Genomic DNA, 27,408 nt, shown 5'->3' with positions numbered 1-27,408 from the left:
TAAACCACTGCGATCCTCTGCCCTTGGTTCGTCTGAGGGAGGGATGCTGAGATCTTTTATTCCTATCTTCCGGTAGCTGAAGCACTGGGGATTTCCCCATTTGCTGGCTAACTTTTCCAATTCGCTTCCGAACAAGAGATCATTTAAAAGGCATTCTTGTGAGATTGCTTTAGATGTCGCATCCACAGACCAATTCCGTAGCCATAGTTGTCTTCTGGCTGCCACTACCAAGTCAACACCCCTGGCTGAGGTGCGCACCAGGTCTGAGCGTGCATCTGTGAGGAAGGCTGCTGCAGGTTCCATCATCTCACCGGTATAGGTTCCAGAGTTATTTGCCTCTTGAGAGGAGCAAGCAGGAATGTGCCACCAGTGCACAGCAGGAATCAATCTGCAATGTCATTGCTGTTACGTCGAAGGCCTGCTTAAGGATGGATTCCAATCGTCTGTCCTGAGTGTCTTTCAATGCAGCCCCACCCTCAACAGGAATCGTTGTTCGCTTAGAGACGGCACAGACCATAGCGTCCACTTTCAGGAAATGCAGGCGTTCCTTGGTTGCTGGTATTAGGGGGTATAGGGCTTCCAAGGCACGACTCCCTTTGAAGCTGGCCCCCGGGGCATCCCATTCCAGGTCAATCAGTTCCTGGATGGCTTCAATCATTGGAAAGTAGCATGAGGCTTTACGAAGGGACACAAAGATGGGGTTCTTCTTTGGTTCTGCTATAGGGTCCGTGCCAGGAATATCCAGCGCCTTCAGAGACTGGGAAACAAGGGCTGGTAATTCGTCCTTGTGGAAGAAGCAAAGTATGGTTCGGTATGGGTCCATTCCTGGAGGGATTTCTCCTTCCTCCAGAGAGTCACTCATCATCTGAGGTGTCTGGGTCCCTATTAGGGAAGTTCTTGGTTAGCCGAGGCATGTCACGAGGAATCCAAGCCGGGCTGGGAGGATCTTATGCTTCCAGTACTGGTTGAGCCTGGGGCGCAGCTGGGGCTGATTGCACCTGAATAAAGGCTTGCAGCCCTTGGAAAAATTCCAACCAGGAGAAGGTCCCTGGGTCCATGTTAATCCCAGGGGGAGTCGGAGTAGGGGCCCCAGAGGTGCCCTTCCTGTGGGGAAGCCATCTCGGAGATGCAAAGGTCCGGGGAGCTATCGTCAATAGTTCCAGAACCATCTCTCGATAGTAAGGAACCAGGCTTTGGTCCCCCATGGGCTTCTTCGCAATGTTGACACAGGCAGGACTCCAATTCAGGCTGCGCGGCTCTTATGTGGCAGGCTGTGCAAAGAGTGCCTTCTGGCCTTCTTGGGTGCCGGTGCCATTGTCTCTATGTGTTTGCGCGCGTGCAGCTGTAAACGAGGCTGTGTGTGTAGTTATGCACATGGGTGCGCTCAGTTGTGTGCACTGCTGTGCACGCGTCTATATTGGATGCGTGCGCAAGTTAGGAGCCTCGGCCGCCCGGGCTGCCCTGCGCGTACTGCCGGTCGAGAAGGGAAGATGGCGCCGACGACCACAACGTGTAAGATGGCGGCCCCCCGAGGGTCTCCACATGTGTGGACCCTTGAACCGGATCAGGGCCTAGCCCAAGCAAGGCTGCTCAACCCGATTGGTGCTCCCTTCTAACCTCGCCGGGGACGGATTTGGTACGGCAATCCAAGATCTGGAGACCTGAATTTAAAGATTTTTCCTTACCTGGTCTTGGCGCTTACCGATCGTGTGCCGGACGGTCTCCAGGTGTGGGGAGAGAGGGAATTACCTTCACCGCTACGCTTGTTTCTGCATCCATTGCCTTTCAGCCACAATGGGGGCTAAGTCCACGCCGGGAACCGGTTTCCGGACGAAGGCACACCTCTGAAGGATACTGGAGATAATCTGAGGAATTCTCAACTGGGGGAGGGACTCTTAGGTATCACCGCAGGAGAACAGGGCTCGATCTTCCTTAAGGTAAATTTTGTTTCTTCTTTGCTGTAATTCTTAACACTATTCTAGTGTGTGGGATAGTGTCCGCATCTGCTAGGTGACGGAGAGATACTGAAGAGCTGTGGTTACTGCAGGGGTATATCTAGAGTGACGTCAGCTTTGAAATCTGACTCAAGTCTCCCATCTGCTAGCAGATGAGCACAATACCCATTGGTCCTGAGTCCATCTGGCTACACACTAGGAAATACTTCAAAACATGCTATGCTGGGTCAAACCAAAGTATGCATAGCCTGTTCACATATTTTGAACGGGGTTCTGTACATAAAAATTGATATCCATATGTAAGTAGCATGAATATGCATATATGCTATTTTATAAATGTCGAGCATGTGTGTGTGTATTCTTGCTTTTATGCATATATTTTACCAGGGAAGAAAAAGGGGGTGGTCTAGGGGCGGGTTCAGAAGTACCCATGATAGTTGCTGTTTTGTGTCTCCAAATACACTTGACATAATTAATAGCTTCACTGTGTCTACACATCACAACTCAGTACATGAGCCATCCCCACTGCTGTACCTCTCCAGAGTAAACCCATATCCTCAGCTCTGACTAGACTAAATATTTCCTTTAATCGGCAATCAAGCCCAAGGTCTATGGGTGTAATTTGTCAATAGCCAGAGCAAATAGATGTGTCTTAAGCTTCCTGAATTGCTTTAAAGAAGCTGATTAATCATCTTGGGAACTGTATTCCAGAGCTGAGGGTCTGCAACACAGAAAAACTGCTCTCTAAATTCAACAAGCCTCAAAGGCTTGAGTGACAGGATATCAAGCAAATTGTGTTATGAAAGCAGAGAGTGACCAATAGATCTTTAAGACCAAATTCAGATAACATGGAGCAGGCATTTAATTGTTTTAAAGATGGTGGTTGAGACTTTAAATTTGATTCCACTATACAGGAAGCCAATGTAGTCTGATCAAAATCGGCATGATATGGTTATGCAAAAGAACACCAGCTACCATGAGGACAGCTGCATTCTGCTTGAGGTAACTAGTGCATGCTCTGTTTTTGTAAAATTGTGACACTATGACAGTAACTTTTACATAGCCGCATGGGCACACATATACACATGTATGCCAGCTCTCGCCAAAAGACACAGCTATTTTATAACATATGCATGTACAATTTTACCTACCAACATATGCATGTATATGCGTGCATGTTCTAAATTAGGCTGAACGCGTGTACATGTACGCACAATTTTATATGGACGCTTGCATGTGTGTGCAAATGCGGTCTCTACCATGTAAGTGGGTGGAATTTTATAAGGGACGCGTGCCGACGCAATTACAAGTTTTCCCAGATTGCCCAGGATTTTCTAACCCTAGTTAAATAGCCTCCATTTTACCCTGTTAGCACCAACCCTTAAAACCCTGCTGATCAGCCTATTTTTTTTTTAACTTTATTACTTACACACCATCCATAGCAGTAGAAAGTTACACAGTAGGTGACCCAGGCACACACTTGTGCGCGTAAATAGTTGTGCGCTCATTTCATGTTAAAGTCCCAGAAAGCCCATGTCCTGCTCATGCCCCACCCCAGACTACACCATGCTCCATCCCTTTTTTCCAACTTCCTATTTGTGCACATACTGGAAGATATGCATGTACATGGGCGCCCTTTAAAATCCACGTGGCATGCGCTGGCATGTATTTTCTGGCTTTGGCGCGCGCCGGGCTTTTAAAATTCTTGGGTGTGTTTCAATCCTAGCTGGAACCATCATTGCATTGCAGTGGTTTTCGTGTGTTCTTTTGTGTGTATTTTATGAATGCTCATTATATTATCCACTTAGGACTGGGGACAGAAGTTTTTTTAAATGAAAATAAAGAAAATAATGTATGTTTATAAAATGTACAATATGAATTAAATTGACCTCCTTCCTATTTCATACATCACATTTGACGCAATTGAGCAATAGTATATTGACCATCATACAAGGTGTCATAGTGTGGTAATTAAATCATGATCACTCAACCTTACATATAATCATCGGTCAGTCCATATATTTTTTAAGATTTTTTTGTGTGTAAATTATACTCGTGAAAGATAATATATAACGTAACTGCAAAAATCTCTTCATAAAAATTTTTTAACGTTTTCAATCCTGGTATTCAATGTGATACTTATCTCATCATAACACGCAATTTCTTGAGTTGAAAATCCACCATTCTGCCGGTATATATCTTAAGTTGTAATCTTATTTCATACGCCTCATCTCATTATTCATGATACACGCAAGCTCACTTGTTGTCCGCTCAATTTTTTGACATCTAGAGAGGCAAAATTCCTGAAAGTTAAACATCCTGTAGCTCCAACTATTTACATGCTACCTAAAGTACATAAAGACATGGTCAACCCTCCAGGACGTCCGATTGTTACGACGATCAGGTCTTTGTTAGAACCCCTTTCAACGTTTGTTGACGTAATAATCCATTCAAAAGTCACCGAAGCTCAGTCTTACTGTAAGGACACGAAACATATGTTAAAAATTTTACAAGATATTCAGATTTCTGAGCCCGTACTATTAGTGACATTAGATATCAAGTCGCTCTATACGAGTATACCGCAGACGGCCACGTTACAAATTTTAGAACTAACATTGGAGCAGAGAGAGCGTCCTCATCGGATTCCCACTTCATTTTTAATTACCATTGCCCAAATTGCCTTATGTGATAATTATTTCGTGTTTCAGGATGTGTGGTATAAACAACGGTGCGGCACAGCAATGGGAGCCACAATGGCTCCAAGTTTAGCCAACTTATATGTGGCCGCTTTTGAGTCAATGAAATTGTATCCAGCGGTACAATTTCAACACGTTACAAATTGGGTTCGTTACATCGATGATGGTTTTTTCTTATGGCACGTAGATGAAAAGAGCCTGTTATTGTTCCATCAGTGGATCAATACACTGGATCAACATTTACAATTTACTTTGTCGTACAATAGGACTTCCATCAATTTTTTGGACATTATGATCATTAAAAAGGAGAATAAATTGTCCACTACTTTGTATCGAAAAGAGTGTGAAAGAAACACACTATTACATTATACGAGCTATCATCCGTACCATTTAAGGGTGAATTTACCGATGGGCCAATTTTTACATATTAGACGAATATGTGATTCTAGACAAGAATTTCTAATACAATCTGAACAGTTACAACGTTGATTATTGTTGCGTGGGTATCCATATAAGTGTATTAAAAAAGCATTTAAAAGAGCATACCACGCTGAGCGTCAGTGGTTGTTATTAGATAAAAATCCATCATGTGAAGATACACGTCCAGTATGTACTATCCCATATACTAATCGAGCCGGAAAAGTAGCTGCTCTGATTCGTCAACATTGGCCGATTTTAAGAACTCATCAGATTTTTCAACAGTTCCCTATTATCACATATACAAGAGGCAGAAATATTGGTGATGTGGTTTCACATTCTTTTTTGACTCCTTGTAGCAATTCTCACTTATTGCAGAAGTTGGGCCATTGGAAATGTCAACAAGGAACACAATGTGCGTTTTGTGAGCAGAGCATAGTTGGAAGTGATTGGGTGGATAAATTCGGTGTATTTCATACAGCTCGACAACACTCAGACTGTAGGACAACAGGAGTTATTTACTTAATCAAGTGCCCCTGTGATCTATATTATATTGGGCTCACAAAACGCCCGATTAGAACACGACTAATCGAACACTGGAGTTGCATCACTACTGCTAAGTTAACAGCACCAATGGCAATTCATTGTATTGAGAAGAATCATAGTTTCGTACAATTACAGTGGCACGTCATGGATGTGGTCCCTTTAAACCCGAGAGGAGGGGATCCTAATCGGGCACTGAATTTACGTGAACAGCAATGGATCTTTCGAATGCATTCAATGCATCCATCTGGATTGAATAATGCCATAGAATGGTATTCTTTATGATCGGAAGTGACGCAGGTAGAACGTCAACAAAGCGGGAGAGTTTAAATGTCGAAGTATTGAGATAGCCGGAAGAGAAGTGGTAAAGAACACGCCAAGAAACGCCATGCTGCTTAAAAAGTGAGTACTGTTACATTGTGCTCAATGAACATACAAATTGCGTTTTATTACAAGCAATATTTATTGACTTTTAGACGCAGACATATAGCCCTTGATGAAGGACATGATTAAGTCCGAAACACGGTACGGTGTGGGCAAGAATTGAGCGGACAACAAGTGAGCTTGCGTGTATCATGAATAATGAGATGAGGCGTATGAAATAAGATTACAACTTAAGATATATACCGGCAGAATGGTGGATTTTCAACTCAAGAAATTGCGTGTTATGATGAGATAAGTATCACATTGAATACCAGGATTGAAAACGTTAAAATATTTTTATGAAGAGATTTTTGCAATTACGTTATATATTATCTTTCACGAGTATAATTTACACACAAAAAAATCTTAAAAAATATATGGACTGACCGATGATTATATGTAAGGTTGAGTGATCATGGTTTAATTACCACACTATGACACCTAGTATGATTGTCAATATACTGTTGCTCAATTGCGTCAAATGTGATGTATGAAATAGGAAGGAGGTCAATTTAATTCATATTGTTTGCTTCCATGACCTTTTCCGAACTGGATTTGATCTTTGTTAAGCATTAATTTTTGTTTATAAAATGTAACATCTAGAACCTCCATTTGTTTCCTGTTGCATCAGGAAATGTGTCAGTGACAGCTTTGTTATCCTAATGGGAGGGAGATCCTGTCATCAGATAATGGCAAAACCTAGTGGCCAAACCCAAGGCCCATGACTGCAGGATTCCAGAAGCCTTGGTGTGTGCCCCCTCTCCCAACTAAGGGCTTCAATGGCTGTGATAGATGAGTTGGGAGAGGCTATAAAATAAGGGGAAAATCCCGGGATAATTACAAATGAACTATCATGCCCCATATCCCAGCCCCCGTTCCAACTGAGCTGAAACACCAAAGGATCAACCCCCCCAAAAAAAAAAAAAAAAGAATGCAAGTATATCATAAGCAATACATTTGAGAGATTGAGATCATACCCATCATAACAGTGTTCAAGAATGAGGTTCATTACTGTCATTGTATGTATAGAACAAAACCACCTGAAAACAATCTGTGAAAGGTCAAAGCATTAATGCCTCTATGGCTTGTGTGCTTTTCTCAATACCTCTATTTCAACTGGTAGATGAACCATCAAAAAAGAACTATTACCATGTAAAACAGTCAGCAACTTAAGTACAATGCAACAGATAGTACAAGGATATTTAATAATTGCAGTTTTGTTTTATGTATCACTTTTCATGACTTTAATGTCAACATTTTTATGTATGCTTTATCTATAAGTCACCGCAATTGTTGGAATGACAGTGGATTAATGGATTTTAAATAAATACATTTTGACTCCCTGCTTTTAACAAACACAGAAAGCAACATATTTTTGCTAAATAATGGAAAAATGTGGTCTAGTTGGTAAGGATAGTGCTCTCCAAAGGTAATATTGCCTCTACTTAATAAAGCTTTCTGTTAGTCACTATTTCCTCCCTTAGGGTAAACATTTTCCCACTACAGATCTCAGTGATAGTTCCTATTTATCATAAATATTGTATGTGATAAAAAGAGCTGAGTACTTTGGTTTGCTCCAGCAAATCTTCCACTATTCCAAGTATGAACAAACGACTTGCTTCCACTTTAAACTGAATATAAACTTTTAAACCAGTGTTCAAAATGAAACCTACCTGAAAATTATATTTCGAAATTTTAGCACCTTTACAAAAAAAAAAAGCATTTTGTAAAAAGGATACAATTAGAAAGGATACATTTTTCATGCCATATAGAAGTGCAGTACTATACAGGAAACTTTCTAAAGAAGAACAAAATGTTTAATTTTGCCAGATTTCATTATAGATAGTAAACTTTGAGAAATAAAGTCTACTTTATATTAAATGATTTGGTTAAATTACTGGGGAATCTTAACTTTCATATCAGGACCTAGAGAAGACTTTTTGCAATACGTCACACAGAATGTGAGAATACTACTTGATTTTTCCGTTTATCCTTCCTAGGTGAACAAAAAATACCAGTTGCAATTGGGCAACTGTAAGGTGCAGTTGTTTGCATGAAATACTTCTGTTCAATAGGAATTCATTCAATTCTGAAAAGCTTTTTCTGCTTATAATTTTCATTGTTTTTAACTAACATGTTAATGGCATGTAGATCACGTAAATCATGTTGTACACAAAGATGGTACAAAGATAAAGGTATATACACTAAAGAGTTGGAAACAGTTTGGGGATTAGTTTAGGCAACAACTTGAACCCTCTGCTATAAACTTTAACAATAAGAAATGTTAGTCTTATTGGGCCTCTGTTTGTACGAGTTTGCTTTCTTTAAACTTTTGATTTAGTTCTAAAATTGCACTGGAAAATCCTAAATATTATAATATAAAAAAAAAAACAGACAAGCTGGGTGAGACCAAAGGTTCATCTAACCCAGCACCCTGTTGCCAACAGTGGACCCAGAGTTATTAATAACACCCAATAGACCAAAACCAGAGTTCTATGTGCTGCTCCCTTTAGATAAGAATCTATGTAGCAACCTGGCCACCATTCAATCTTTAATATCTGTTTATGTCCTTGTCATCCAGAAACCCATCCAAACTCTTTTCTAACCCTGCTATGCTGCTTGCTGAGACTGCATCCCGTAAAGGCGGATTCCCAATTTAACTATTTGCAGCCTAAAGAAATACTTCCTTACATTCATTTTTAAACTGCTTTCAGTTTCATTGGATGACCTTGGTGTCCTTTTTTTGAAAGGGTGAGCAGACTCTTGCTTGTGATTTCTTCTTTTCCAATCATGATTTTGTAGATCTCTATTGTTCATCCACACCCCTCCCCTCCCCCCCAGTCTTCTCTTTTCCAAGCTAAAACGTCCTCACTTTTTCAGGCTTTCTTCATATGAGAACTACAACTGTCTAATGATGGGTTCCTCTAGTGCAGGGGTCAGGAACCAATGGCTCACGAGCCAGATGTGGCTCTTTTGATGGCTGCATCTGGCTCGCAGACAAATCTTTAATAAAAAAGTAAAAATCTAATAAAACCCCCCACCCTCCTGACGCCCCCCCAAGACCTCCAAAATTAATTTACTACAACCCCCCCCTCCTGACCCCCCCCCCAGACCTGCCAAAAGTCCCTGGTGGTCCAGCGGGGGTCCAGGAGAGGTCCGGGAGCGATCTCCTGGACTTGGGCTGTCTGCTGCGTAGTCAAAATGGCACCGACGACCCTTTGCCCTCACTATGTCACTAGGGTTGACCAATGGCGGTGGTAGCCCCTGTGACATAGTAAGGGCAAAGGGCCGTCGGCTGCCAGTAATCAAAATGGCATCGACGGCCCTTTGCCCTTACTATGTCACAGGGGCTACCGCCGCCATTGGTCGATCCCAGTGACATAGTGAGGGCAAAGGGCCGTCGGTGCCATTTTGACTATTGGCAGCTGACAGCCCAAGTCCAGGAGATCGCTCCCGGAGTGCTCCTGGACCCCCGCTGGACCACCAGGGACTTTTGGCAGGTCTTGGGGGGGTCAGGAGGGTGGGGGTTTGTAGTAAATTAATTTGACATGTCTTGGGGGCGTCAGGAGAGTAGGGGGTTGTAGTAAATTAATTTGGAAGGTCTTGTATGGCTCTCACAGAATTACATTTTAAAATATGTGGCGTTCATGGCTCTCTCAGCCAAAAAGGTTCCCGACCCCTGCTCTAGTGATAGGTACAGTAGTTATATGCCCTACTGGCCAATTACCCTCCTCAATTTCTATTATGTGCTTTTACCTTGGGACATAACCATTAGAATACACCAGTTACTGGATCTCTTAATAACTGAGATATTTACATACAGTATGTGAAGGAGCAATGCTAATCTTCAAAATCAGCCTTTTTTTTTTTTACTACTTTTTGAATGGCATGAAAAAGCAACTCCAAAAATAAATCAGTGTTCCATAAAATACCCATCAAGGAGGATCAAATACATCCTACTCATATGAACTAAGCACAGACAACTCAAGCAGCCTGCTCATTGTACTAGTTCTACTTTACCCTTGGACAGGGTGAAATTACTTCTAATCTTTAGATTCTCAAAAATCATATCAACCTCTCCCAAAAAAAAGTCACAGGCAAATCTATTTTTTACTGAAGAACATTTAAAACATTTTAAGACAAATCAGATTTGTTTTTCTATTTTCTTTTAGTAATATTGTTGGGAGTGAAATTTAAACCTTCTAATAACCAATTAATAGAAGGAGAGTAATTAAAGTTCACAGTGCCAGTAATTTCTGACATTAATTTCTACGTCATTTTATTAAGTAAAGATCAATCAAATATAAAAATTAGCCATATTTCAAATACAATTTCATCATTCCATCACAGATTAATGGTTACTTTGAAAATTAGTGGCTTGCAAAAGTATTCGACTCCCTAAAAAGTCAACAGATTTGTGTGGATTACAAATGACACTTACTACTGTCTGGGACAATTTGAGTGTCATTTATAGATTTATTTATCACCTATCTACAATACAGTCAAATAAGCAACAATGGTAAAATAAAAACAGCAAAAAATTAAAATAAAAGGACATATAAACTTATCTAATAGATCCAATTAATCCTGAGTGGTATTTAAATGTTATAACTGATAAGCCTGTGTAAATAAATTAGGCCTTTAGCATCTTCCTAAAATCAATTAAGACTTTTTTTTTTTTTTTTTTTTTTTTAACTGTTTAGATAATGCATTCCACAATTTTGGTCCCTGAATACAAAAAAAGATAATCCCTAGACTCTTCTAGACCTATTAGGGGGTTCAATATGTTTACAAGCCACTGTATATGCATAAAAGTAAAGTTTGCAAGAAGCAAGTCACTCTCTCATTCCTGATTCAAATCAATGTAAATTGATGGTAACAAAACCCTAGTTCTAACAATAAACTGGGCCACATTTGTATGGGTTTGTCCCATAGACATAAAATTGGAGAAACACTATAATAAAAGACACCAAATTACAGAATTAATAATCTGAACTGATTTCTAGTAGTTTACATGTCTACATGCCACTGGGCAAAAATCTAGCCATGTGTTCCCTAGGCGAAGCTGGGTAAAGGCTGTTCCTTTCATATAAAGTTCAATGGACCAATACGGGAAAATTAGTTCTTACCTGTTAATTTTCGTTCCTGTAGTACCAAGGATCAGTCCAGACTGCTGGGTTATGCCTCCCTTCCAGCAGATGGAGTCAGAGAGAAACTGAAAAAGTACATCCCACATAACCCGGGGTGCCACCTGTGATCCCTCAGTATTATCGATATCAAAGCAGAATGAATGGCTGTTACCACAATTACCTTGCATTGAATCATGCGTAAAATCACGCTTTATCAACCAAAGACTAGATCAAGTTAAAAACAACTGAACCTGTTAACAAGGTAGAACGTGTATGAACGTGTAAGAATAACAAGGTGACTGAAAGTGGTTCTGCAAAAATAATAAAACTGACTTGCTCCAAAACCTGCCAAGATAATATGAACAGCTGATTGGACTCTCCTGTGTACGGGCGGGCGTCTGGACTGATCCTTGGTACTACAGGAACAAAAATTAACAGGTAAGAACTAATTTTCCTTTCCCTGTACGTACCAGGATCAGTCCAGACTACTGGGATGTACCCAAGCTGTCCTAAGAGGTGTGGGACCTGGAGAGTCCCGCTAGAAGCACACTGCTGCCAAAAGAATCCACCTTCGGATCCCGAACATCCAAACGGTAATGCTTAGCAAACGTGTGCAAAGATTTCCAGGTGGCCACCCGACATATCTCTTGTGAAGAGACACATTGGCTTTCTGCCCATGAAGCCGCCTAAGACCTAAGAGAATGAGCTTTAAGGCTTTCCGGTACTGGACTCCCGCGACATATGTAAGCGGAAGCAATAGCGTCCTTCAACCATTGGGCAATAGTAGTTTTAGAAGCCTTAGCCCCCTTCTTAGGACCGCTCCACAGAACAAAGAGGTGATCAGACAATCGAAACGGATTAGTAACCTCCAAGTATCTCAAGAGGACCCTACGGACATTCAACCTCCTCATATCCTTATCCTCATCAGAAAAAGCTGGCAACTCGACTGACCGGTTGACATGAAAAGCCGAGACAACCTTGGGCAGAAAGGAGGACACTGTGCGAAGGGAAATGCCCGAATCAAAAATACGCAAAAAGGGCTCACGACAGGACAAGGCTTGGAGCTCCGAAACCCGCCTAGCTGAACAGATAGCAATGAGAAAAACCACTTTAAGTGTTAAGTCCTTAAGAGTTGCCCGTTTCAAGGGCTCAAAAGGAGGTCCGCAAAGACAACGAAGCACTAAATTCAAACTCCAGGATGGACAAATTGCGTGTACTGGCGGTTTCAAGTGCTTGGCCCCTTTCAAAAACCGTATCATGTCCGGGTGCACTGCAATGGAAATACCATCAACTTTACCACAAAGGCTGCCCAAGGCCGAAACCTTTACTCTGAGCGAACTGTAAGACAGACCCTTCCGTAAGCCGTCCTGTAAGGAGTACAGGATGTGAACAATAGTAGCTCGCCGCGGTGACAAGCGCATCCTGCTACACCAAGAATCAAAGACTTTCCAAACCTGAACGTAGGTAATAGATGTAGACATTTTCCTGGCACGCAGAAGGGTAGAAATAACTGCCTCTGAGTAACCCTTTTTTCTTAACCGCCTCCTTTCATAAGCCAAGCCGCTAGACAGAATTGACCGGCCTGCTCTAAAAATAATGGACCCTGTCGTAGAAGATTGCACAGGTGACTGAAACGTATCGGACCGTCCACTGCTAGGTTGACCAGATCGGCGAACCACAGTCTTCGGGGCCACTCGGGAGCCACTAGAATCACTGGTCCCGGGTGAGACTCTATGTAACACAGTATCTTTCTGATTAGTGGCCACGGAGGAAACACAGAGGAGAATGTGTGGCGGCCAAGGTAGGGCCAGAGCGTCCACTCCTTCGGACCCGTGGTCTCATCGCCGACTGAAGAAGCGAGCTGCCTTTGCATTCAGATGAGTCGCCATCAGGTCTAGGTGGGGGACTCCCCAACGTTTCGAGATCATTCACATTGCTTCCTCCGACAGCTCCCATTCCCCAGGGTCCAATTGCTGTTGACTGAGGAAGTCCGCCTGAATGATGTCGACCCCCGCTATGTGAGACGCTGCAATCCTGTCCAGGTGACGTTCTGCCCAGCTCATCAGCTTGTCGGCCTCTTCGGACACTAGACGACTTCTGGTGCCTCCTTGCCTGTTTATGTAGGCCACCGTGGTCACATTGTCGGAAAGAATCCGCACTGCTCTGCAACGTAACATTGGTAAGAAGTGTTGCAGAGCCAGGCAGACTGCCCTGGTCTCCAACCTGTTGATAGACCACTTTGTAACGGAGTCCAAAGACCCTGAGCTGACTTTGATCGGCACACTGCCCCCCCCCAGCCGGAGAGGCTGGCATCGGTTGTTACCACTTCTCACTGGGGACTCTTGAGGCTCACCCCCTGCAGCAAGTGAACCGGATTGAGCCACCAGTCCAGGCTGGATCTGGCAGGCTCGAGTAGCGGTAAGGGAATCTGGTACTCCTCTGATTTGGGATCTCAACAGGACAACAAAGATCTCTGTAAAGGTCTCAGATGCACGAAGGCCCAAGGAACTAGTTCCAGAGTAGATGCATTTATACAAGAACCTGCAAATAATCCCACACCACAGGGGAGGGGAGCGACAGTAACCGCCGCACCTGAGACATCAACCGGTCCATTGGTAGCGACACCTTGCCCACTAATGTATCGAATCGAGCCCCCAAAAACTCTATCACCTGGGTTGGGATTAAGTGACTTTTTGAGTAATTGACAACCCAGCCCAGGGACTGTAGACTACACACGACCACACGAACCGCCGCCTTGCAGAGTTCCTCCGACTTTGCCCGAATGAGCCAGTCGTCCAAGTAGGGATGTACTAGGATCCCTTCTCATCTCAAGCTTGCAGCCACCACCACCAGCACCTTGGTGAACACGCAGGGTGCAGTCGCCAGTCCAAATGGTAGGGCACAAAACTGGTAGTGTTGGTCCATGACCATGAACCTCAGAAATCGCTGGTGGTGCTCCTGGATTCTGATGTGGAGATACGCTTCCGTCAGATCCAAAGAAGCCAAAAACTCTCCTTTGTGGACTGCCGCAATGACCAATCTTAATGTTTCCATATGAAAACGGGGCACCCGCAAGGCCTTGACGACTTGTTTGAGGTCCAAAATTGGTCGAAAGGTTGCATCCTTCTTGGGTACCACGAAATATATGGAGTAACGACCGGTCCGGGGTTCCGATTGAGGAACTGGCACAACGGCTCCCAGTGCCTTCAAGCGAGCTAGTCTGTAGGACCACCTGCTGTTTCTGCGGCGGACCGCAAGGGGACACTAGAAAAAGATCCCGGAGGGGATGTGCATAATCCAAAATGTAACCGTGACTTTTAATATCTAATACCCACTGATCCGAGGTAATCTTGACCCATTCCTCCAAAAACTGGGATAGCCGACCCCCGATCTTCGGTAGGGAGGAATGGGTCGAGTCCCTTCATTGAGTTGGTTTGTTGTTGGGAGCAAATGCGTGGGTTCCGGCGCGCTGAGGCCGCCTGCCCCAAAAGGAATACGACCAGGCCTGTGCTCTAGAAGCCGGTTGTCTAGGGGTATAGCTCGATGCACCCCAACCAGGCCGAAAATGACGCTGCCCCCTAAAACGGCGCCGATAGCTACCCTGAGAGCGGGCCGTCTTGGGCTTATCCTCCGGCAGCTTATAAACCTTGTTGTCACCCAAGGCCTTTATGAGCTGCTCCAGCTCATCTCCAAACAACTTACCCTGAAAGGGAAAAGACCCCAGTTGAGACTTCGACTAGGTGTCCACAGACCAGTTCCGGAGCCACAAAAGACGCCTTGCGGACACCGCTAAGGACATAGTGCGCGCTGAAGTACGTAAAAGGTCATAGAGGGAATCCGCCATATAGGCTACTGCCGATTCCATATGGGCCGCCTGTTCCGCTTCCCCAGGGGAAAGATCTTGGGCTGTCAACATCTGTTGCACCCAACACAACAAAGCTTGCTGCATCAGACTACTGCAAACCGCAGCCTGTATCCCTAAGGCAGATACCTCAAAGATGCGCTTGAGCAGAACCTCCAGCTTCCTATCCTGGAGGTCCTTAAGTGCTGTGCCGCCAGTCACCGGAATAGTAGTATGCTTGGCAATGGCCGTGACCGCCGAGTCGACCTTCGGGATTTTAAGGAGCTCAAGCGAATCGAGAGGAAGAGGATATAATTTTTTCATGGCCCTAGTAACCCTCAGAGGCCTCCGGGGTCTCCCACTCACGGGACACAATTTGTGATAGCTTCGGGTGGAAAGGAAACGTCTGCGGAGGAGCGTTAAGTCCTGCTAAAGCCGAGTCCCCCGTAGATAAATCTGACGACTCCTGGGACAGAGGGAGTTCAAGCTCCTGGAACACGTGTAAAATCAAGGGGTCCAGCTCCTCTCGCCTGAACAGACGGAGGACCTGAGGGTCATCCCCCTCCACCTGGGTGGCATTGTCCCTCTTGTCACCCATATCGTGAATTGAAGGGTCCTGTAAGCCTGGATCCACCGGGCCAGGTAACCCATCCCCGGGGAAGGTGGAGGAAAAAGGGAATCCACCCTTTCCTGACACCTAGAGACCCTAGGGATCTTAATTGGGCTGGGAGACTGGTCATCCCACTCAGTCTCCGCCTCAAGATATGCCTTATGCATCAAAAGTACAAATTTGGAAGAAAAAGGACGCCGTCTCTTTAAGGCCCCCCCCCCCCGGAGGAGGGAGCGGAATAAGGGCAGTGCCATCCGGCCGTTCGCGTGGTCTATGATTCTGAGGAGGGAGATCCTCTCCCTCCTCAGAATCATCAGCGTCCCCCTCCGAGGCCAACAAAATGGCCGCTGCTCCCGCGCGAATCGGGAGAGGCTTCTGTCCCTTGGCATCGTGTGCGCTGTGCGAATTCCTGCGGCCTGCCCTGGCTGCCCCCGGCGGTGAATCGGGTCGCCGCGAAGGCCCCTCGCCCCTGGGTAGACACAGGGAGCAGAGGCCTTCGCAGGAGAGCCGGAGCCCCGGCTCTCCACAAGAATGACACGCCATCCCCCTAGGCATAATTAGGCAGCCGGGTGGGAAGTCCACTCCTTCCGGAGGCCCGGGAGACTAACAGCAGGCACGGCTGAAGTAGGCAGAAATTAAACCAAATTAAATTAAAGAAAATCTTTTTTTTTTTTTGGTAAGGAAAAGGCTGCTCTCTTAAATCTCAGCCCACAGGGGGATGGCGCTAGGGGCAATTCAGAGTATTTAGTACCTCTCTGAGGGAAGGGGGAGAGTGACCGGCCCACCGGTAAGTCTTCCCCCTCTTCTCACCAGGCTAGGGCATTGAAATCTCCGGGTATTGGCTCTAGGGCAATGCCCTGCCTTGCTTGCCACTGTCCGGCTGCTCAGAAAAAAAGATATTAACCTGTCCTTTTTTTTTTTTAAATTGATCCAGTCAAAAGTTCAATTGATTTCTAATTCTACTTTTTTTTTTTTTTTTTTAACCAAACCTGGTGGGGCAAGGCCCCAGAATTTAGAGATCAGGACCACAGGTTATGCCTCTCAATCTGCTGGAGTCAGAGAAAATACTAAGGGATCGCAGGTGGCATCCCGGGTTATGTGGGAGCTGCTTTTTCAGTTTCTCTCCGACTCCATCTGCTGGAGGGGAGGCATAACCCAGCAGTCTGGACTGATCCTGGTACTTACAGGGAAAGGGAGTTAACGTTACACATTGAGTAACCAACAGATTCAGAATTGGATACCAATAATTTATAATCTCAGTGTCATGCTTTATTAACTAATTAACATTTCTTCTATTATTAAACATGTATAGAGATAGATATACTAAGCATTTTTCCCATAGACTACTGGCCTGCAGTAATTTATTGGTTTTCTTGTACATAAATGGGTCATTTTAAGACTGGCCAAAAAAGTGCAAAGTTGATGAGTACATTTTACTGGTGGTCTTTGTACTAATTTTCAAAGTGAAAGAAAGTGCATACTTTCGGTTTGAAATTATCTATGCAAATGTATCCACACATACTTGTGCCTGCTAATCTGGGCAAGTGCTTTTGCCAACAAATCTATATGCACACTTTTGAAAATGTAAAAATATGTCCAGAATTTCAAACCCAACCCCAAACTCACCTCCAGCAATGCCTTCCCTAACTGTGGGTGAAATTACACGTACAGGACATGTATGTGTACTTTTAACAACACGAAATAAGAGCACTGTGTATGCCCTGTGTATTAAAATCAATAGGCAAAAGGCACCACCTAATTAATTAATTATTCCAGTTGACTCAGTGTATGTCCAACAATGTGTAAATGTATCAAATATTGGAGAAATTACTTAACTGATTTTCCTTAGTGTAGACAGATGGACTCAGGACCAATGGGTATAGTGTACTGTTAGCAGTTGGAGACGGATCAGATATCAACTGCTAACAGGAGTACACTATACCCACTGGTCCTGAGTCCATCTGCTACACGCTAGGAAAACAATATTTTGTAAGATGCCACATCAGCAAGCCTGGCAACTTGTTCAACCATACAGAGTTGAACCGTCCGGTCTGATCTTCAACTGCGGCTCTTACCGGCTGTATGGCCTGTAGGAGATGTTCAAGCAGAAACAGACTAAAAATCTTATAATTCGTCCGAGATGGCTGTAAATTCTCTGTATGTAAACTTGTACTCCATGCACAATGGCTCCAAAGCCTGTAAATATGTTAAACGAGTAATCAGTCTGTCCCAACTGTATCTCCATTACTCGTTTAACATCTTTACAGGCTTTGGAGCCGTTGTGCATGGAATACAAGTTTACATACACAGAATTTATAGCCATCTCGGACGAATTATAAGATTTTTAGTCTGTTTCTGCCTGAACATCTCCTACAGGCTATTTAGCCGGCATACAGGATTTATAGCCATCTCGGATGGATTATAAATAGATTTTTAGTCCATTTCTGCTTGAACATTTCCTACAGGCTATACAGCCGGTAAGAGCCGCAGATGAAGATCAGACCGGACGGTTCAACTCTGTATGGTTGAACACGTTGCCAGGCTTGCTGATGCGGCATCTTACAAAATATTGTATATTTGATACATTTACACATTGTTGGACATACACTGAGTCAACTAGAATAATTAATTAGGTGGTGCCTTTTGCCTAATGATTGTGTACTTTTAACACCATATAGGGTGGACACTTACCTAAAAGCCAATTTCTTCCTGTAAAACTGTTTGATCTGTGAAAATGGCTTTTAAAATTACCCTCAAAATGAGTATCCCCCTCAATGACCCCTGTATTATAAGTTTTGGTTAATGTACAAAAATCCACAGACTAGCTTTACATGAATTTTCAGCCAAACATAACTAGCTAGATATGCGGTTGAAAATGTTTCCAAATCTAATCCATCAAAATTTGCCCAGTTAAGATTTAGGCCTATTTGCATGTTGCTGAGTAGTACAACCCACCGCAGGAATAACTCTGGTTGCACCTATTTTTTTTTTTTTTTTTTAACTGGCTAACATTTATGCCCATTGCACATTTAGCCAGCTAAATTTATCTGGTCAGAAGGAGGACATAGTTAGGTGGTTTAGCCTTTTATAAGCAGTTATTGACTTTAATAATGCCCTGAAATAGAGTAGAATCTGCAGATATAAATGCTTTCTTCCATTTTCAGTATATGGGGGAAAAAGCCTTTTATTAACTCTAGTCCAGAATATACTAATGTTCATGCCAGATGTTTTATTTCAGGACTGATTAAAATAAACTTACCTGACCTCTCTATTTTTTCCTATGACTGTCCTTGGAGTTCTCTTTTGGTCTGGCAGATCGAGCAAATTGCTAGTTTTTCATTAAGGAATACAGAGAAATTTAACACTGAATTGTTAATCCCAAGGTATACAAGTATCATGCTAACAGAGGAGAGGAATTTACAATGGACTTACATTACAATGTCAACACATAATAAATGGCATAAATGCATCAAATCTAAGAAGGCTTTTCAGGAAGTTTGTATTGGATACAATTAAGCATTTCCTTAAAGTTTGAATGTGATTTATAGTTAGACGTCACCTGCAATTATTTTAAATGAAAACACTCAGTTTGTACAAACTGCTAGAAAACACTGGTTGAATTTTTTTTTTTAATTTTTTTGTGTTAGTGATGAAGGGAGAACCCCATTTAGAGAATGGTTATTATGCCTACATCCTGGTTGGCTAACTCTAGTCCTTGAGTACAACAGGTTATTTTTCAGGATAGCCTGATTACACAAATTCACCTGGCCATAGGATTAAAAATATATATGTATCTTATGACTTCATCGTGAAAATCTGAATACCAAACCCATTTGTGGCACTCAAGGAACAGCATAACTGTCCTTAGCATAGGCCCTGCAAATGCATAATTATTGGAGTTTTCATCCTAAGCACATGAACCAAAATGCCAATATTTTCATGCTTGATTATGTAGTATAGTTTTAAATAAAAATCTAGTTGCTTACATTTTTAAAAATTTTCAAAGCAAACCTATTATACTTAAGTATACTCCATGCATCCACCAACCTTCACAGAAGGCTCTGAAAGAATGAGCCGGGACATGACTCTCCAGGATGCAGTCCCATCTGGGCATAATAGGAAATGCAATCTGCTAGCCAACTGGATAGCATTTGTTTGGCAACGGCAACACCAAACCTATTCCTATCAAAAGAAAAAAAAAGTTGGGTGGACTGTCCATGGGCTTCTGTCTGCTCCAGACAGAAGGCTAAGGCTCACTTAAAGTCTAAACTGTGCAGTGCTCATTCGCCTTGGTGTAAATGGGGCCTGGGAACGAATGTTGGCAGAACGATGAACTGGTGAAGATGGAAGTCAGTTACTACCTTAGGCAGGAACTTAGGGTACGTACGCAAGACCACCCTGTCACGATAAAACAGTGTAAGGTGGATAAGTCACTAAGGCCTGGAGCTCACTGACCCTGCGCGCTGAGGTGACCGCCACCAAAAACATGACCTTCAAAGGTCAGGTACTTTAGGTCACAGGTGCGCAGCGGCTCAAAAGGAAATTTCAACAGCTAAGCTAACACCACACTGAGGTCCCATAACACAGCGGGAGGCCTTGGGGAGGCTTCAATTAAAGCAGGCCCCACATGAACTAAACTATAGGCTGTACAGAGATGGGTGTACCATCTACACCTTGGTGGTATGCACCAATTGCACTTAGATGAACTAACGGAATTGGTTTTTAAGCCAAGTGGGTTTTTTTTTTTTTTTTGGGGAGGGGGGGGGCAGGAGAACAGATCTAGGGCCTTCTACTCACACCACATGGAAACCCTCCTCCACTTTAGTCCATAGGACTTTCTAGGGGAAGGCTTTCTAGAAGCCACCAGGACCCAAGATACATCCTCTGAGAGATCGAGCAGTTGCAAGATTAACCTCTCAAAATCCATGCCCCGTTGCCTTGAGCAACGGGGCCTGGAGGCTGGGATGCTGCAACCTGCCTTGATTTTGTGTGATGAAATCTGGGGAAGGACCCAGACTGATCGGTCTCCAGGTGGACAAATATCGCAGAGTGGAAATCAGACCCGTCTCACCCAATGAGAGGCTATGAGGATCATAGTTCCCTTGTCCTTGCAAAGCTTCAAGAGTCTTCGCATAGAGAAGACCTTCGCCCCAATGCCAGGAAAGGGCGCCTGAGGCTGGTATGCCGTCTGAACTGTACAGGGAACAGAAATGAGGCATCTTCCTGTTGCAAGGGGACACAAACAGATCTATGTATAGTCTCCCCGGAGGTGGAATATCCGATATGCTACCCCCTGGGTCCAGGGACCACTTGTGGGGTCCGAAAGCTCGACTCAGTCTGTCCGCTACCGCATTCTCCGTTGCAGCCAGGTACATGGCCCTGAGCACCATCCTGTGGGACAGGACCCATGACCAGATCTGGACCGCTTCCTAACACAAGAGGTATGATCAGGTGCCTCCCTGCTTGTTGACATACCACATAGGCTACCTGGTTGTCTGTTGAGATCAGGACAACTTTGTTGGCAGCTGATCTCTGAAAGCCCATAGCACATACCTGATTTCTCTAAGCTCCAGGAAATTGATTGGACAAGAGCATTCCTGAGTGGCAACATGGTGGCATAAGCCCCATGCCCCTTGTGTTATAACTTTCATTTTCTTGTGTTTTTTGCGGGTTTTTTCATGTTATTCCATCACCGGGTCCCTCTCGGTGCCTTCCCATAGTGTTCCTAGTCAGGGTTTTCGGCGATTCTGGTAAGCTTCTTTTCCTGGTCGATTCCTGGGGAATGGAGCTGATGCTTCTTTGGGCTTCCCTTGATGCTTAGTCCAGTCCTTCCCTGGTGCCAAGGCCGATGATGAGGAACTTGATGTACTCGGACTGGAGTAGGCACCCCTATATTCGTATCCATCGGTGGGATTCCTTGGTCCTTCGATGCCGATGGCTCAGACTTCTTCGACCCGAAGAGCTGTTCCATCTTGTCGAGTTGAAGCCGACTTCTCTTCAGGGTCATCTGGGTGCATGAGCAGCAACCCTGGACATCATGCGATGCCCTCAAGATAGAGGACACAAATCTCATGCAGATCAGTGATGAACATGATCCTCGGGCACTGGGTGCATTGCTGAAAACCGGACTTGGTCATGTCTGACGAAACAAAAGGGACGCAAACTGAAAAGGATGGTGGTGGGTGGTGATGGCTGCTGGGCACAGAGGCACTGCTGCCACCGGGAATTGACCGGGAAAGGAAACTTAACAGAATTGACGAAAAAACCCTGGCTAGGAATGACAGAATAACGCAAAAAACCCCACAAAAACCGCAAGAAAAGGAAAGTTATACACAAGGCCAAAAACGGCCAAAAACAGCCAAAAGTGAGCTCGCTCACACCATGAGGCTTACAGCTCCATGCAAAAAGAGAGACTGGAGAGGGACCCTACATGGACGCTTGGTATAGAGCATGCTAAGTATGCCTAGTCAAAGTTCTAGGAACTTTGACATAAGTTTTCAGCAATGGGGCTCCACCTGTCACCCACACGTGAGGACTACCATCCTGCTTGTCCTCAGAGAATAGAGATTTTATAGTTTTAGGAGGAGATTTTAACCTTCACATTGATGTTTTACCCCTATCAGTTAGCTGTCATATTGTCATAATCTGGTTGGACACAGATTATTCATGAACCCACCCAAAAAGTGGACAGAGCTTAGACCAGATCTTTATTAAAATGAGTTCTGTTTTATTTTCTTGTATTAATACTGTCTGTATCGCAGTACCCTGATCTGACCATTATTTAATTCTTTTTTGTGCAGAACTCAATAGACAATTCACTGAAAATACAGTTCAGCAAATCATATCTGAGAAACACAATCATTTAGAGGTGGATGAGTTGCGTGAAGTTTGAATCCCCCAAATTATAAAATTCAATATTTCTTGTGCAGAAGCAGCAGTCACTGTCTGGACACAATCTATCCACGACTCGTTAGATCTTACTGCACCTAAGGAAAGGAACTCTACAAATAGGATTCGTAAAACATGCTAGCTTGGCCCTGAACTGATTTTATTTATATGCCAATTGAGGAAAACTGAACTCCGATGGCCTAAGTCCCAGATCAATAGTGACTGTGAGATTTATTAGATATGTTAGCATTCTTTAAGACTAAAGCAGATTAAATAAAACTTCACTATTTTTCTACCCAAATTCAATCAGCCTTAAATTCTCCAAAAGAATTGCTTCATATCATATGCTCACTTACATTAGCCCCATAGGATAGAGAAATAAAAAATACTGATTTAACTGCCAAATCTTTTGGAAAATTCTTTGAGGACAAAATTATGAAGCTATCGGCCAATTTTATTTCTTTAAACCAACCAACAGAAGCTGATTTAGGCCACCTAGTCCTCTGGGATTCCTTTAGGGAGGTTTCTCAGAGTGAAATTTGTAGTATTATCATGGAACTCAACACTAATTATTGCAATTTGAGTGGGTGTTCTAATGTACCCATGAAATGTTTGAAACAGGACCTAGTAGGTTTTTTTGAGTACATTTGTAAACTTCCTTCAGGAAGGATTTGTCCCTAATGCCTTTAAAATATGCTACTGTATGACCTACCTTAAAAATAAAATATAGAATCTGATGGCCAATAATTTTCATCCAATTTCTAATCTGCCTTTTTTTTTTTTTTTTAATCTAAAATCCTGAAGAAAGTAGTCCTAGCTCAACTGCAGGAATTTCTGGATGAGAATTCCATCTTGGATTTGCATCAACATGGCTTTAGAGTTGGCCATAATACAGAAACAATGCTTCTCTTGCTATTTGAGGTCTTAGGAAGAGGCTTTGATGCTGGTACTGGCTTTTTCTTGATTTAACTGCAGCATTTGACATTGTTGGCTACTGCCTTTTACTTAAGAGAATGAGGAGTATTGGAATTAATCAGACTGTACACAAATGGTTTTCTTCCATTTTAGAGCAATGAAACCAGAGAATTGTGTTTTCTGGTATTGAGTCCTCATCTTTCCTACTTTGAATGGGTGCTTCCCATGGGTCGGCCCTTTCAGCTGTGCTTTTCAACGTTTATATATCGCCCATTTGCCAAATCTTTGCCAAACTGGATATCAGTTATCGGATTTATGTGGATGATATCCAATTTTTCCTACACGTTACTAATTCTATTAAAGAAACTCTTTTGAAAGTGTCTGACTGCCTTACCACAATTGAATCCTGGTTAGAGGAACACAACAAGTTGGTTTTAAATTTTAAAAATGTGGAAATACTTATTTGGCATGTTCTCTGGTTCCTGACATTCCCAATATTTTATCTGTAAATGGTGTTTATATTAAAATCTCATACAAGTGAGACTTTTATAAATTACCTCTCCTGCGAAGACTTCGTCCCTATTAATCTGAACTTGATTTAAAAACCATTGCACATTTTTTAGTCAAAATCTTTGGACTACTGTAATTCATTGTTCCTAGGAGCTGCCACAATCAACTTTGTGCCCCCTTCAATTGATATAAAATGTTGCAGCAAGGGTGGTCACTGGGATGCCATGTCAACACATTTCACCAGTTTTACAGGGCTTACATTGGCTAACGATTAGCTGGAGAATTAAATTAAAAATCCTACTAGTTTTTAAGAGTATTCAAAGTTTAGCACCTCCAACTTTTAATGCCATTTTAAAAATTTACCAACCCTCACACAGTCTGAGGTCAGCCAATCAAAATCTTTTGTGTGTTCCTTCTTTTAGGCACATTCGGCTACATGAATCGCGAGAGGCTTTTCTGTCTCTGCAGGGTCCATCATTATCGAACAACCTGCCTGGAGTACTCAAAGATAAGGTTTCTTTCCGAAAATTCCGAAAACACCTAAACACTTATTTATTTCAGCAAGCCTTCAAGTAGCAAGACATAAGGCAGTCTTTTCTTTTTCCACTTCTGGCCAAGTTGTGCTTTTAATACCGATGGAGTTAGCATTAGCAGGTTTTATGATTACGTTTGTCTTATGTTAAGCTTTTTTGTTTTATAATTTGGGCTTTATGTTTTTATGATTTTTGTTTTAGATTTTTAAGACAAAGTTGTTTTATGCTGCATGTTTTGGTAATTAGAATTTTTTTGTTTTATTCTTTTATGAATGTATTACTATTATGAAAACCACTTAGAAGTTTTAATAGTCGGTATAGAAAACTTTAAATAAATAATAAATATGCTGCACTTTGAAATTGGTGAAACTTATGCATGTAATAGCTCACAAATTTAATTTTATTCCACCTTTCCTTACTAGGCAGGCACATCAAATCAGATTACATTCAGATACCTTAGGTATTTCCCTGTCCCCCAAGGCCTTACAACAGAGATAATTTTCAAAAGGTTTTACACATGCAAATACATTTTATGCGCATAAAATAGTTTTTTGAAAATTGCTACGATATATGCTATTTTTACACACGCAACTCCATTGAAAATTACCTCTTAAATTTATACCCCAGGCATTGGAGGGTGAAGTGAATTGCCCAATGGGATTTGAACCTCACTTCCTTAATTTGCAGCATGCTTTGAATACTAGACTCCTCCTCCATTCTATTTATTAGTGAAGTTTCAAAATTATCCCAAGAAAGGATACGACCACCATGGGCTTGTCATACAGAAAATATCCATTTGTTTCTTTCAAAGCTTTAGCTGCCGCTTTTTCATTAGGAAGCCCAATGAAAGCTTGACCTTTCATACGACCCTCTTTCATCAAGCGAATATCAAACCTGTGATGGAGGATTTGGGAATAGAACAAAAAAGTTTAGCTCCTTATTTTACCAGTCTCTAATTTAAATTCTGAATTCTATGGAATTGAGAATGGCATTGCATAAATTAAAAACATGAAAGAGAATCATGACTTCAAATTATGTTAATTGGAAATTAAAATATAGAAAGGGAGCTCCTTTCCCACATAATATACTATATAGAAAATAAGATGACAATGGGTAGTATGGCACTGTGGGAAATATCCCAGTGCTTCTAAAAACGAAAGGTGAACAAGGTGAAATTATTGTAGTTGGAGTCAAAATGATTGAAGAGTTTTTAATGACTTTATGCACTATGCCTTGAACAAATATTTGCTATTGCTTTCAGCCACTCAGTTCTAGTGGGAGATTTGAACATTTGGAAAATAAATTTGTTTAAATATCCGCTAATAAGGGCACGGGTTGTGATGACTACAACCCTGCAGTTTTCTATACTGATGTCAGTGTTTCATTTGTTCTTAAAATTTTAACAAGATTTGGACAACACTATTCATTCAGACTTTGTAAGATTTCAGAATGTGTTTCCTTTGCAGAAATCACTAAAACATCAGCTAGCATCAGGCAACAAAAACTTCTCCTCTGAGCAGCAGCAGAAACATTGACAATGGAGCATGAGTGTGACAGTCCTCTACAGGCCAATGCAATACCGTGTACTGGCCGCAGTGCACGTATCAACACGCAATTGGACGCACATTTTGGATGCACGACCGTAAACTCCTGATGCAAAATGGGGGTTAGTACGTCCAAAACATGTGTAGCTAATATGCTCATCAGATGTAAATCTAAGTTTCCCCCGATGCAAAAAAAAAAAAAAAAAAAAAAGAAGTGCACCCGATGTGCACATTTTTTGCCCTCAAAACTTAATGCCTGCCCTGGAGCAGGCGTTAATTCTTGAGGAACCCAAAAAGATTATAGAAAAGCAGAAAATACTGCTTTTCTGTAGTTCCTCCAACTTAATATCATGGCGGTATTAAGTCAGAGGAACCAACAAAGGATATCACTTAAAAAAAAAAAAAAAAAGTGTGCCAGTAGTCAGGAAAAAGGACATTTAATTAACATTTTCCTAACCCGCTAACAAGCACTTCTCCTGGGTGCCCGCTGCTGAGGCGGTGCTAGGAGCGCACAATTTCCCCTATCGCCACCTTTTTACAATGGCAGTCCATTTAAATATAACATTGGGCACCCTGGAGAGGTGCATCGGCACACGTTAGGAGAGCGGTTGCTCAATCATGAGTGCCCATTTTCCGCACACTGATATTGGATCGGTCTAATAGTGACATCACTGTACTTTTCTATCTTTATCAGCACATACAGCTCACACATCATCAATGACTTCAGGCTAATGTACATCTGCATAAGGGAAATGTAGGTTATTTTTGATAGCACATGATTGTGGTGTTTGATATTTGTATTATCATGGATAAAATATATAAATTATCTTAGAATTTCTATGGCATAGATGATTAGAAAGTAGTGTCAATTCTTCAGTAGAAGGAAAGCATTGTCTAAGACACCTAAGCTTTATGAGATTTAATATAAGGAAAATATTGTGCTTTTATAGCATAAGGTTGATGCAGTTAGGGTTTTGAGATCTGTAAATTGTAGATTACAGGAACAATCCGGATTTTGTGCAATCTTTTTTTGTAGGCACTGTGATATGTACACTGTGCCATACTACCTACCATCATCTTATTTGAAAATGTTAAAATTGGCAAAAAATATCCATTAAGGTGTATAGTACCCTATGACATAAAAAGATTTTCTGTATCTTGTAGCTTACTGAGCTGCACACAGGAGAAATTTTACCTGTTAATTTTCTTTCCACAAATAATACTCCACCAGTCCAGACAAGTGGGTTATGTCCCCCTACCAGCAGATGGAGGCCAAGCACAGTTTTCTTATGTGACATCATCGCCACTATTTAGGGTTGCTGCAGCACAAAGAAAGCCAGTATTTCTACGACAAAACAATTAGAAACAGAAAAGAATGACTAACAAAAAAAACCCATTTCTACA

General features: G+C 42.4%; 1 protein-coding gene across 6 annotated transcripts in view; it reads right to left on the bottom strand.

The window, feature by feature from the left end:
• RNPC3 (RNA binding region (RNP1, RRM) containing 3) overlaps positions 1-27,408 on the bottom strand; it is a 143,135-nt gene that overhangs the window by 4,939 nt on the left and 110,788 nt on the right. Inside the window, exons 13-15 of one of the 6 annotated variants that reach the window (XR_003858896.1) lie at positions 25,222-25,354; positions 18,874-18,942; positions 7,708-7,832 (exon numbers count right to left, since the gene is read on the bottom strand). Coding sequence is in view for 5 of the 6 variants with exons in the window: in XM_029617733.1 (XP_029473593.1) it covers positions 18,883-18,942; positions 25,222-25,354 (193 nt within the window). In the remaining variant the exon portion in view is untranslated. Of the gene's footprint in view, positions 1-7,707; positions 7,833-18,873; positions 18,943-25,221; positions 25,355-27,408 lie in introns of those variants that run through there. The other 5 variants (XM_029617733.1, XM_029617735.1, XM_029617734.1 and 2 more) reach the window with 5 other exon arrangements.

The sequence above is a fragment of the Rhinatrema bivittatum genome, chromosome 10, assembly GCF_901001135.1.
Source record: "Rhinatrema bivittatum chromosome 10, aRhiBiv1.1, whole genome shotgun sequence".
In the NCBI taxonomy this organism is placed as follows: domain Eukaryota; kingdom Metazoa; phylum Chordata; class Amphibia; order Gymnophiona; family Rhinatrematidae; genus Rhinatrema; species Rhinatrema bivittatum.
The sequence above is the reverse complement of the archived record's forward strand: the minus strand, read 5'-3'. Positions and strand labels throughout refer to the sequence as shown.